The sequence below is a fragment of the Staurois parvus genome, unplaced genomic scaffold (assembly GCF_062004578.1).
Source record: "Staurois parvus isolate SC_StPar_1 unplaced genomic scaffold, SC_StPar_1.0 ptg000443l, whole genome shotgun sequence".
NCBI lineage: Eukaryota > Metazoa > Chordata > Amphibia > Anura > Ranidae > Staurois > Staurois parvus.
The window spans coordinates 217,587-231,923 of record NW_028318239.1 but is presented as its reverse complement, the minus strand read 5'-3'; the positions used below and the strand labels follow the sequence as shown (position 1 = coordinate 231,923).

At 41.7% G+C, this 14,337-nt stretch overlaps 1 protein-coding gene across 1 annotated transcript in view; it reads right to left on the bottom strand.

Annotated features, from left to right (window-relative positions):
* Nucleotides 1-14,337, bottom strand: part of LOC149453973 (membrane-spanning 4-domains subfamily A member 8-like) — a 64,514-nt gene that overhangs the window by 6,181 nt on the left and 43,996 nt on the right. The window contains exon 6 of the mRNA XM_089687987.1: nucleotides 3,338-3,457. Coding sequence (XP_089544113.1) covers nucleotides 3,338-3,457 — 120 coding nt within the window. The remainder of the gene's footprint in view (nucleotides 1-3,337; nucleotides 3,458-14,337) is intronic.

Sequence of the window (14,337 nt, the reverse complement as noted above, 5' to 3'; positions counted from 1 at the left end):
AATATTTTTGATCTTGTACATATTTATGGTGGATTACTTTGTGAAATTTATGCACAAGATTAATGTTCATGCAATAGTTTAGGCACATAACCCATGTTTTATGGTCTATGCAAGGGTTGTATAAATGAGACCTTTTGGTTGGTTTGGTAGGAAGAAGTCAGCATTGGTGAATTTTGACATTTTGAATTATTGGGGGGTATTTATATTAATTTTTTTGATCTTGTACATTTTTGTGGAGGATTACTTTGTGAAATTTATGCACAAGATTAATGTTCATGCAATAGTTTATGCACATAACCCATGTTTTATGGTCTATGCAAGGGTTGTATAAATGAGACCTTTTGGTTGGTTTGGTAGGAAGAAGTCAGCACTGGTGAATTTTGACGTTTTGAATTATTGGGGGGTATTTATATTACATTTTTTAGCTTCTCCCAAATCAACAGTCTTTTAAAGGCTCTTAAGCAGCAGTTATTCCATTTACATTGGTTCCATCCAGGTTATATGGTGGATTATACTTTAATCTGAGGGTTCTATTTTGAGGTTTTTGTTACTTTAGTAACTTTTCTTGATTTTTACATTTTTATATAGACACATAAGCCCTTTCTTTTGAAGAACATATGAAGGTTCACATATTTGAATGAAAATAAATGTGGTCAGTAGGTTTCATAAAGACATAATGCCTAAAACATACCATTTACTTTGGAGTGGGGAAGAGGTTGGTTCTAGCAGGATCCCATTTCTGTCTGTACCCTCATTGGGGAGTTTTTCCCTCATTTATGATTTTCCCTCATGATATGCACAGAAAAGTAAGGGAGCTGTCATCAGAGTAAGGCATGGACCTTATCCTGCTAAATATGTTTTTGTTTTGTTTGTGTCCCCATTGGAGAGATTTCCCATTTTAAAGACACAAGCAGCAATAATTATCTGGCTAAGGTTTTAACTTTCCTGCGCTATATAAAACCGAATAAAACATTTGGCTGGCATTCAGTTTTAGTTTACTGAAACTTGGTATGACAGTTTTGGGTGATGGTTTGTAAACGCCTTCTAAAAACATTAGAAGGAACTGGGGTGGAGACAAACAGCACAAAACTATCTCCCTTTTCTTGTTTAGTGTTGTGTATGTTTAAAGTATATTTAAAGTGGTTGCAAATGCTTAAGGTTTTTTGCATTCTATGCATGAGGGTAAAAAACCTGTGTGCAGCAGACCCCCCCAGCCTCCCCAATACTTACCTGAGCCCGACTGTGATCCAGCGATGTGCATAAGAGCCTTGGCTGTTAATCACAGCCAGTGTGCCACTGAGGAAAGAGAGGGGGCAGGGTCAAGCTGTGGCTCTGTGTGTGAATGGACATGCAGAACAGTGGCTCGAGAGCAAGCCTACTTGGGTGTCCCCATTTAAAGTTGCTTGCTCTGGTGGCACTCAGCTGGAGGGAGGGGCCAGGAGCATCAGCGGGGGGGGAGAGGAGGAAGATCGGGGCTGATCTGTTCAAAACCAATGTGTAAAGCAGGTAAGTATAACATATTTGTAATTTTTTTTAAAAAAAGCCTTTCATATCACTTTAAAGCCAAAAAAATCATTTTGGATACAGTAAGTAGAGTAAAGGTTAAAACCACTGCCATTTTAACTATCTGTGTCTTCATTTCCTGTAGACTTACTAGGACGTGAGAGGATATCATTCCAATGTGAGGGAAATCCCCTTAGGCAGCTGTCATGGAAACAAGTGTCATCATTGGAAGATTTTCCCTCTATTCCTGTTCTGGTGTATTTTATCCTCACTTACATCTCACTTCCTGATGACACTAGAGATTGGGACAATTAAAGAGACTGAATCTCCGTAAGGAGGACTAAAACAGCAATACAAGTCTGACAGTTGTTCTAACCTTTCACCATTCTATCCAGATCTCAAAAAAAGAAGCTTAGCCTCTGGTTTGCAATTTAAATAACTCCATCCATAAAGTGTAAATATAGTCCGAACATTTTAAAGTCTTAGCCACTTGCCAACCTGCCTCAGTACATATACTGTGGTGGGGCGACACGTAGAGGCCCAATCACGTACATGTACTTCATTGTGCCTGTTTGGGCTAAGGGGGGCACCCCCTGCAACTGTTGTATCTGGTGGATTGTGGATCCCAGTACTTGGTACCTAGGCCAATCACAGCACCCTGTGCCATGTGATTAGCTGTAGCCAATCACAGGTCACTAGTGATCACATCTGTCATGAATATATAATAAAATGCAGCGCTATATATTTACATTACTGCTATGTCCTGAGGTGACCTTTATGCTAGCAGCTAGTACGTTTCTTGTTTATGTATTCATTGTTGTGTCTCTTTGACCCAGCGCTTGATTTTATCATTTTTTACAGCTGTCATAAATGGTTAACCCATTCATGACAGTGGAAAAATTTGCTGTTACTTTGATCTTCACTGTAACAGCAAAGTGTAAAAAAAGAATCCCTGATCACTTTAAGTAGTACAGTGTTGCTATGGTGATGGTGAACTACTCTGGTGAAAGTATGTAAAAAAAGAATAGTAAAAGAAAAAATGGGAAAAAAGTTTTAAAAATCTAAAAAAAAAATTTCAAACAAATAATGTGTCCCTGATTATCGACACATCAGATATTTGATGACATTGTACTGATCCAGTGAAAGTTTGTAAAAAAAAATGTGAAAAAATGCAAACTTTATTCAATTTCTTAATTTTCACAAAAATTGTGACAAAAAATTACAACTTCAAAGAACTCGCCATGCCTCTTACTAAATGCCTCACACTGTCTACTTTTCAAAAAAGGGTCATTTGGGGAAAATGTGTACTGTCCTAGAAATGAGATGGGCCATCAGTACATCAGAAATAATCTAATTTCAAATATATATATATATCATAGTTTGTAGACGCTATAACTGTCAAATAATCAAATTAAAATACACTTATTGAGTTTTTTGGGGTTTTTTACCAAAGACATGCAGCACAATACATTTTGGCCTAAATTTATGATGGAATTTAATTTTATTGGATATATATTATAACAGAGTAGAAAAATAAATTTATATATATATATAATGTTTTTTCATTTTTGATCTTTTTTGTTTATAGCGCAAAAAATTAAAGTATTGATCAAAGACCACCAAAAGAAAGCTTGATTTGTGTGGAAAAAAATTACATAAATTTAATTTGCTTACTGAGTTCCAGTTAAAGTAGCGCAGCGTTGAATAGCAAACAATGGCCTGGTCATGAAGGGAGTAAAACCTTTCCGGATAGAGAAGGGTAGGCTGAAACCCCTTACCAGGTAAGGGACGTGACTTGACAATTCTTTTTACAGTAACCCTGTACGTCTCTTACCTGAGTGGCGGGTTGTACTTTTGAGAGAGTCCGGCATCCAAAAATGGAGGTAGAAAAGGTGATACAGAAGAGCAGCAGATTTATCACAAGAAGTAGAGCGAGAACAGCATAAGAACCATTCTGGAAAAAAAAAAAAAAGAAAACCTGCTAGTAAATCAGTGGCTATTTCTGATGGGGAATTTTTAGTCTGTAGTTTATATATTGCACAGGACACTGAAGAATCTCATGGCTTGGGTTCTGGTCTCTAACCCTTTTGCTGCCAAAGCTGTTTTTTGCATTTTTGTTTACATGTCTAAAACATTATTTTAGGCCTGAAGATTACGTTGTACATAAAAACCCCCAAAACATATCATTTCTAATAGCAAACACCCTAGAGAGTATATTCTAGTTCTAATTTTTTGCCACATGATATTGATGCAACTGTTTAGAAAGGGGTTCTAAATCCTCAAGTTTTTTTTACCTGAATGCATTCTATGTGTCTCCTACTCCCCCCTCACCCCCCACCTTATACTTCCGTGAGCCCCACTATGATCGAGCACTGTGGCTCTTCTAACTTTGTACCTCCTCCCGGGGCAGATCAATAGCAGCTCCTATCAATCAACTCCAGTGACAAGGTAGTGCGGGGGTGGGGCCGAGTCTGTATCAATGGACGTAGAAGCGGGACTTGGGAGTGAGTCCACATAAGTGCCCCCATGGGAATTGGCTTCCTATTGGGGGCACTGCAGAGAGGAGGAGCCAGGAGCGCCGGCTGGGGACCTGAAAAGAAGAGGATCGGGCCGCTCTGTGCAATTCTATTGCACAGAGCAGGCAAATATAGATTTGTTTGTTACATTTTTTTTCCTTTACGACCATTTTAAGTTTAGGATACAAAAACACAAATTACTCAAATTATTTGGTCAAATATAAACCATGAAGTTGTGTTGAGTACCCAATAAACTGCATGCCAACAAACTTCAGTATCTTATATTTTCCATAAACACAAAACAAAGAGAGAGTGGGCTGTTCTAAGTGTACTATTAGTGTGTAGTGTGTATTATAAGTGTAGTATTATTTTCTAAATAAAAAGATAAATGATAAAAATGCACTCGAGGGGCGTGTCCAAGATGGCGATCGGACTAGTCGCCTGACCTGGAGCTCCGGCGGCTCATCTCCTCATCCACCGGCATCCAGGTTGTATCAGAGGGTAGGGGTGAGTGTGAGACTCACCCGTCCCTGCGGCATCCCTGCTAGGCAGCTTCGGTGCTTTTGGCGCTGCTTGGAGGCAACGACCCGGTGTGGCCTTGTTGCGGCCGGGTGAAGCCACGGAGTCCTCCGGCTCACAACGGGTCGGTCGGCGGTGACATAGCACGCGGTGCAGAAGTGGGAAGGCTGGTCACCCCCCCCTTCCGCTTGTTCAGTGAACGGTCCGCTGGTCATCCCTCCGTACCAGACGGGACGACAGGAGCATCAGTGTCACCCTCCCTCCCCCCATATGTGATACAGGGGCGGTGTGGCTTAGAGAGGCCTAGTGAGCCCAGGACCTCTCCCATCAGAGTACAGGCTGAGTACGTTCCCATTCAAGGGAGGATCATCACATAAGTGCATACTCCTTCTCCCACAGAGAACTGCCAGCACTCCACGATCCATTGGGACACCCCCCACACAAACCCAGGAAACATCGGCATATTGTAAAGGCCTTGCTACAGCCCTTACAACAGGGAGCTGTGCTGAGGATAGGCCTATAGAAGACATCCCATACAGATTCATATAAGGGGAAGGCAGTGGTAATCCCTGCATCCGCACTTCCGCACAGCAGAAACCATTGTCCCCCCTGTTTTGCCTATCCTTTCATGCACGCTGAGGCATACAGTGCAATTTTGGGCCTGTTGTAAACTACCTATTCTCATTTTCACATACCTGTTCTGGGGGATCCAGCTTGACCCCAAAGAAAATGGCAATATAATACCGTGAGCCTTGACACACGTAGGTGGGGCTACGCAATCATAACAGAGAGGCGCCGCAGATATGGGGAAGGCAGGTAGGAAAGCTACTACTCCTAGCTCCAGATCCCCTCGCCGTACAGGTGGTCCTGCTAATCGCAGTATCCCAGAACTATTCCGGTCTCACACTCCGGATCACGCAGAATCCTCCTCTATTGCATCACCACTACATTCGCCTACAAAGGAGATTCCTTCACAGTCTATGAGTTTGACAACAGCTACCATAACTGGACATTCTGAACCTCCCCCTCTCACCATAGGGGACTTGAAAGCGGTTGCATCAGATATTAAAGGGACTCTTTCAGCGGTAATAGCTGAGCTACATATTGACATGCAGGCAGTGGCTCATAGGCTGGATGCAGTAGAGGATAAAGTTAGTAAGCAAGGCCTTGCTATTCATGATGTGCGCAAGCAGGTTGACACGCACACCATGCACCTAAGAGAGCTTGATCGTCATATTGAGGACTTGGATAATAGGGGAAGACGACATAATTTAAGGGTGCGCGGTGTACCGGAAGCAATAGTCTGGCCAACTCGCCCAAGCTCTTTTATCCATCTTTAATGATCTTTTAGAAAGACCGCATGAATCTGCAATTGAGATCGAACGTCTCCATAGGGCCCTACGTCCCAAAGGCAGAGACACTGACCCACCGAGAGATATAGTTTGCTGCCTAGTCGACTTCCGACTTAAAGAGGAAATATTACGCAGAGCTCGGGACAAACAGCGCTTGTTTTACCAGGAAACGGAAATTAAATTATTTCAGGATCTCTCCCATCTCACCCTGCAACGCAGGAAAGACCTGCGCCCCTTACTAGATCTACTTCGCTCTAAAGGTATCGCTTACCGTTGGAAGTTCCCATTTGGTCTTGCTGCAACACATATGGGGAGATCAGCTCTCATGAGATTTCCGGAAGATCTTGCACCATTCTGTGAAACCTTGAATATCCCTTTACCGGATATACCTAACTGGTCCAGTGAATCTTCTTTACAATTGCAGTTAGATGAAGGCCCCATGGAGGCACAATCCGCTGGCCACTCAACCAGAGAAAGACGACGCAAATCATCACACCAAGCTTCAACTTCCCCGGTACGAAGAAGACTTATTACTGGTGACAGTTTACCAGCATCGCCTGCACACCGCAAGGCATGTCATGAATGACCTTTCCCCGTTTTCATATATCCATGCTCATGAGTATAAACACCCCCGCAATCTGAGGCTGCTTTACTAGTGGATCGAGTATGTTTCGTTATTTTTTATCCACGGTTCCTTTACATGACATACCTAACATCACCTGTACTCCTTAAGGGTATGTGTATCGCATCAAATTGTCAAGCTTCATATGTGTAATATTTATCAGTCATATATATTCGTTTTGTGGGCATGTAAATGCTGAGGTATCCTCATTTGTGATATGGAAGAGCGATGTTGGGATATGTGGAGCTATTGATTGTGTCCCTGCTGGTATTGAAGTTTTTTTGCTTGGCCAGTGATGGTCTAACGTTTCACATTACGAACCCGGCTGGACACGGGAGTGGAGGTATGGTTGGGATCCAGTGACACAGGTTAAGCCCCCCCCCTTTTTTTTTTTTTTGGACTGTTGCCTCGGGACTAGCCTTTACACTTGTACTTACTATCTTTGGTGGGGCAGGGGATCGGGGCTTGTACGGATCAGTATCGTACTGAGATGTGTATATCTCTCCTAATGCATCCTAAGCAATAATACCGTAATATGGTTTCATGAGATTTCGTACCATCTTGGTGTACTGGTGTACGTGCATGCCTCTGACCCTTGTCTCATAATTAGATCAATGCTAACATTATATTAATAGTCTATTCGCATTATTCATTTGCTCTCCCTAAATTATGTTCATCTTACATAACTCTTGGAATACCTCTATCTGCAATTCAGTTTATGATATGTTACATGCCTCCTAACTAGATGTGAATACTGTGGTATTTTAGATTTGGAGTCTGAGCCCGTACTATATGATATTCACATGTATAGTTCACTCCGTGGATGGGTACAATTTGGCCCTATACATTTAGCTGCTCTGCTTTGAAGCAGGCTCATATTGGGCCACAGATTTTAGATGCTTCTTCCCCAGCAACCTATCTGTTTTGTAGGCGACGGGGTGTTAAACACTACTTAGGATACCTTGGTTGGGATTATTACTTACATTATCTTTGGAAAATGGTTTAAGGAGATATTTGGCCCTTGGCCTACATCTCAGTTTCGTCATAAGTGATCTTGTTGCTACTGCCATGCATTGTTTCATGTACAGTAGATATCTTTATCCGAAATTGAAATGGCCTATGAAGACCCTTTTCAAGTGACTCGAGTGTTTACGTAGCACGGGTTAAAGTATCTTTCAGGAAATGACAGATTACAGATTGCATTATGTATAACTTGTGATAACATAATATATATATGGTAAAATATGCTACGCTCAATTGCATATCGTATTTCCAATGACTGACCAAGTTATTATGTTGTACAGTCTTAAATATTGGGTCTTATCCTTTTGGCTTACATTCACTTTTACACCTATTGTTGCACATCAACGTTTACGAGCCTTGATAGGGTCCAAGTGACTACCTACAACATTTGGTTTATCATGATGTTGCATATAATACTTCTAGCATACATCCCTCCCCAGCTACACTCCACTTATCTCTCGATACAAGTTAGCCACTTCCCACCTACGTATATGTGTCAAGGACACCTCATGTTGGAGTATTCCCCCTCTACACCTTTTATTCAGGAGAGTTAGGCCTCTTTAGAATTATACTGTATATTCTCAATACGGCCGTCTCTGGGTTTGACACCTCTCCGACAGTAAATTTCAGATTTCCATACAACGTCTTGCAAACAACCATTTCATAGGAGCTTTACTATGAGATAGAATAGTTGGACTATTCTGCCTCTGGAGTCGAGTTTTTAAAGGAAGTTGAAGGAACATAGATTAATACATACATATGGGCATATATGAAACGCACCTGACACTTCTTTTCTTCTCTGCCAAATTTTTTGACTCTGTTCCTCTATAATTGCGTTTCTATTTCAACAGTTTAGAAACTCTATACTAATCTTTTTTCTTCTGAAACCCCCTTTTCCCCCCCCATCACCACTCCTGCCCCCCTCTCCCCCCCCCCCTTTTTTTTTCTCTCTTCTCCTTCCCCTTCCTCTCCCTGCCTAAGCGATACGTATCGGGTACACTTATAGCCCTCAAGCAACCGGTTCTGGTAGATTTCATAATGGCTGATAACCACGCATCTAAACAGTCAATTCGCACACTCTCTGTGGCCTCTCTCAATGCGAGGGGCCTAAATGTACCTGAAAAACGCTCGCAACTACTCACTTATATGAAAAGCCTACGTGCAGATGTGCTCTTTATCCAAGAAACTCATTTTCGAGCAGACCAAGTCCCTAAATTCTCTAATGTTAACTATCCCACGGCATATTACTCAGTTAATGCAGAGGTAAAAGCTAAGGGGGTAACCATTTTACTTTCTAAAATGCTCCCGTTTGAACTTACTGAGTCTCTTGAGGATCCCGAGGGAAGGTTCCTTTTTCTCAAAGGCACCCTCTTTAATAAACCACTTACCCTAGTCAACATTTATAGTCCCAATACTGCACAAGTAGGCTTTTTTCGTAAAATTACCAAGTTACTTGCTACATTTCAATCGGGTATTTTGATTCTGGGGGGCGATTTTAATGTAGCTCTGAACCCACTGGAAGATACTTCCTCTGGGTTTTCATCCATACCGTTCCAAGCACTCAAACAAATTAAAATTGAATTGAAAGACCTTCTCCTTCATGATACATGGCGTACCCTTCACCCCTCGGACAAAGATTATACCTTTTACTCTGCTCCTCACAAACGCCACTCTAGAATCGACTATTTCTTTCTCTCGCAAAAAGATTTATATACCTTGCAGTCTTCCTCGATCGAACCAAAGATCCTCTCAGATCATCACCCGATTATGATAACTTTGCAATTCCTGGATACACCAGGCATATCCAAAATATGGAGATTGGATCCATTTCTCCTTACGGATTCACCAGTTACCCTCCAGATCCGTGATTCTTTGACGAACTACTTTCAAGAAAATACATCCTTGGAAACGACCCCTCTCGTACGTTGGGAAGCGCACAAATGTGTAATACGTGGACTTATAATGTCAATCTCAGCTGCGCGAAAATGTCGGGCTCAAGCATCATTTTATTCTTTATTGCAAAAAGTTTGCACACTTGAGTGCGCACATAAACGATCTATAGCCTTAAGATCGGCTACTGAACTAGATCGAGCACGACAACAACTCCGCGATGTCGTAGAAAAGAAAACTAAGCGTAATTTTACTCTACAACAGAAGCTTTTCTATGAACATGGAAATAAGAGTGGCAAATTTCTAGCCCGGGCTCTACAATCTAAAAAGGCAGCTCGGCACATTTATCAGCTCCATTCCAAGCATGGACGCCTACTGAAAACATCGTCGGACATTGCGGCGGAATTTGAAGAGTTTTACTCTAACTTATACAACTTACCTTTACCGCCCAAACCAACAGGTGATATTAGGCCACGCAAGACCATTATACAGGCCTTCCTCACGCAATATCTCCCCAAATCAGTTTCAAGGTCACAAGCAAAAGACTTAGAGGGAGCTCTGACGTTACGGGAACTACAACAAGCTATTACGCAGTTGAAACCTGGTAAAAGTCCAGGACCTGATGGCTTTATCAACTCTTATTACAAGTCTTTTTTTGACATTTTAGCGCCTCCATTTCTACAGGCCTTCAACACATTAGACACGCCAGGACAGTCCATGAGCCATCTTTCTGAGGCCCACATTACGGTTATACCCAAAGAGAATAAGGACCAAACTTCTACAGCGAATTATCGTCCGATTTCGCTATTAAATGTTGATCTAAAGATCTTTGCTAAAATTCTGGCTAACCGTCTACTACCTGTTATAGAATCCATCATATCACCGGACCAGGTGGGCTTTGTTCCGGGCAGAGAGGCCAGAGATAACACAATTAGGGCCATTAATATACATCATTGGTTACTCCAAAAACGACAGCCTGGATTTTTTCTCTCTTTAGATGCCGAAAAGGCGGTTGACAGACTAGCATGGGATTACCTCGAGGCAGTTTTGATTGGCATGGGACTGCCTTTGCGCTTTTTGACTTTTATTATGTCTCTATATATAGCCCCCCCAGCGCGAGTGCGAGTTAATGGTCGCCTTTCGGACTCTTTCTCAATCGGCAATGGGACCAGACAGGGATGCCCCTTATCACCCCTCTTATTTATCCTTACACTGGAACCTTTATTGAATTGCATTAAAGATAATGCTAACATCAAGGGGATTTTGATCAATGGCAAACTACATAAAGTGGCAGCCTTTGCTGATGACATACTTCTATTCCTAACAGACCCACATATCACGTTACCTAACTTGCTACAAGATTTCAAACTATTTCAGTACTTGGCTAACTTTAAAATCAACTTTTCTAAATCTCAAGAACTTAATGTATCATTAACTCCGGATGTGATTAGACAAGCGACATCAAATTTTCCTTTTACCTGGCAACGTGACGCTATCACTTATTTAGGAATCCAATTACCAACCCATCTTTTGGAATTATATGCAAAAAATGTTCTACCCCTCTTACGTAACATCGCCAAAGACCTACAGACGTGGAATAAACCCTGGTTTTCTTGGTTTGGTAGGGCGGCTATACTTAAGATGAACGTGCTCCCCAGAATATTATATCTATTGCAGACGATACCAATTCAATTACCAAACTCATTCTTCAAATCTTATAGAACGCTCTGTACCTCCTTTCTTTGGTATAATAAAACACTCAAGAATTAGCTTCACCCAACTCACCATGCCCAAGAAGAGTGGAGGTATAGGACTTCCGGATATTAACCGTTATTACAGGTCTTGTCACCTAGCCAGAATAGTGGACTGGACCACAAACCACATTCGTAAGGTCTGGGTTGGTTTGGAGGCTGATTTCTCAAAGATACCACTCTCCACCTCCCCGTGGCTGAAAACCTCTCACGTCCCTTCCGAGTTTCGAGAACATCCACTTATAGGTCCCACTTTATGCTGTAGTGCTCAGTTGTTCCAGAAAAAAGACCTTTCTTCCTTTCCGAGCCCTCTTACTTCGATCAAAATGAATCCGGACTTTATTCCAGGGATCTCTCCGACCTTTCTCGCTGGGTATAACCGTGATGATAATCTCACAGTACGTCAATTCTTCAAAGATTCTAAGCTCTTATCTAGAGAAGACATTGGAAAGGCGTGGCCATCCCTTACACTAACACCGTGGATGTATAGACAAATCCACCATTTTTTACGTAACTCCCCACATCTAAAAGACTATTCAAGACCGCTTACTGCATTTGAGAAGCTCTGCTTTACGGACATCCCCCAGAGGCATGTAATATCCAAGCTCTATTCCTATCTTGAAAGTACTAACTCATCACACTCGCGGAAGACCTGTGCAGCCTGGCAACGTGATCTACAACTTCCAATCTCACCAGAGGACTGGGACCACATTTATGACCACATGCATAAAGGTTCCATATGTGTCTCTACACAAGAAGGCAATTATAAATTATTTTCCAGATGGTACAGAGTTCCGTCTGTGATTCATAAATTTGATCCTAACGCCTCAGATTTATGCTGCAGATGTTCCCGGGCAACAGGTACTCTTCTACATATCTGGTGGGATTGCCCGAGGCTGCAGCCCTTCTGGAGAAAAGTTTTGGACATAATCACACAAGTAACTACATACACCCTAGACTTTACCCTAGCACAATGTCTACTTCATCACTACTCACTTTCTGTGAGGACTTATCGTAGGTCGCTTGCATTGCACATGATAAATGCGGCAAGGCAGTGTATTCCGGTTCATTGGCGATCGGACTATGTTCCCACCGTGCGAGAGTGGATTCTTAGGATCATCAGAATCGCGGAGATGGAGGAGCTGATTTCAGTGGCAAAAGAACACCCCGAGAGATTCAGGAAGACTTGGGCGTGTTGGATTCATTTCCAAACTACCGATACTTAGCATTGCCTAATGAAGGAATGAGCGAGAGGAGATTTGGAGACACGGAAACCCCTAGAACATTCACCTCAGGAATAGTTCCATTATTGGACTTTAACGAAATTGTATTTCTAATTAAAGATTGAATCTGTTTCAGCCTGGAAGCTGCTTATTGATATGACTGGTTTGGTTATGCCTATTTAATTATAAACCTCATCCTCCCCCCCCCCCCCTTTTTTTTTCTCTCTCTCTCTCCCCCTATGTATTTGTCCCCTACGTCCCTCCTTGCCCCATTATGATATTTCCCCTCATACTCTTCCTCCATTCCCTTGCTCGTCTCTTTCCCATCTTTTCTTTCTCTCTGTTTCACCTCTTTATCATATTCTAACTATATTTTTCATAAGGTACAGAGTACTTATAGACACACAGGTGTAACAATACTCCTCAAAACGAATCTACAATGTTCAGATACGGAAACATAGGACATATATGCCTTGAGTTGACACTAATATTGTTTTGCACTTCACAGTCCTGTTATTTGAGATCTCCCTACACAAGGACTAATGTACCCCGTATTTCTATAAATTACATACTGCTAACATCATTGCTATGGTTATATATTATGCCTTCCCTTTAGGACTGTACTTCAGGTTGAACTACAATTTACTTACATGTCCTGATCCCGTCTGCGTTACGGGAGAACATGCTTGAAGACTTGCGCGGACTGCAATCCGTATTTGTATATGACTTGTTATGCCTTTCATATTTCAATAAAACTTTTTTGGAATAAAAAAAAATAAAAAAATGCACTCACATGTTGGCATTATATCATGGGTCCCAATGGATAGTCAATCCAAGAAGGTCATAGGTAGAGAAGTATGCCAAGAAATGTTTCTTCCTGGTTTTCATCCTATGAGAGACTATAGTGTTTCTTGGCATACCTATACATCTTTGGCCATCTAGTCTACTAGATGAACTAGTCTCCTAGTGAACTAGGAGGGGTACGTATTTTTGAAAAGCAGGCTGCTAGAATTTTAGCATACATTTTTATGTCCAAATTTAGGAGAGAGATGGGTTATCGGTCAATTTCCCAGGTTTGGGAATAGTCAATATAGGTGCCTCAAGGGATTCTTTAGGAATCTTGCCAGTGGATGAAAAGTGGGTAAAGGTGTTTCAGAGGTGGGTTGACAACAAATCAGCATATTATTTGTAATATACAGTGCTAAACCCATCAGGGCCTGGGATAGACATGAAATTGTTTAGATAATTTTGGAACCAGTCCTAGATGTCCTAGAGAGGTCTGTGAGTTGATCAGATTTTACAGTCAGAGGGGTTAGGGAAACCAGGAATGTTAGATGGAGTTTGTGTTGGCGAGTGGTTCAGAAGCAGAATTGTTTATGTAGCACTACCCCTTTAGGAGTCACTGAGTTATTTTCAGGCTCCCTGGCATTCTGGACCCATTTCTGAAAGCCCAATTACTGCTGACACCACATGATTCTTTTGACCAGAGTCAATTACCACCAGAAAGTAGACTAACCGATTAATATAAAGCTCATATCTGTTTAAACTTCAATGCAAACCTGGTTAAACAGTACAAAATGGTATTGGTACTTAGAGTTGCTAATAGTAATCATTGCCATTCCAAGCAAAGAAACAACGCATATAGCAGAATCTCAGTGTAAGAAGGCCTGCTTTTTAGAAGGTAACCCACTACCTTCGACCTAATATGGTGTCAACCCCAGTGAGCAATAAAAAACAAACAATAGAATTAGCTCACTTTGGGCCCTCAAGAATCTGATGGCAAGGTTTAAATGTGAGATAAAAGAGCTCTTTGACCAGGGTATTCAATGTCCCTCTAAATGCAGTGAGGACTCTTTTTTGCACTCCCTGGGGCCCAGTTGGTGCACAAGTAGGGAGTCAAATAGGTGAGAGTTCCTTACAGGATTAATACAAGGGGAA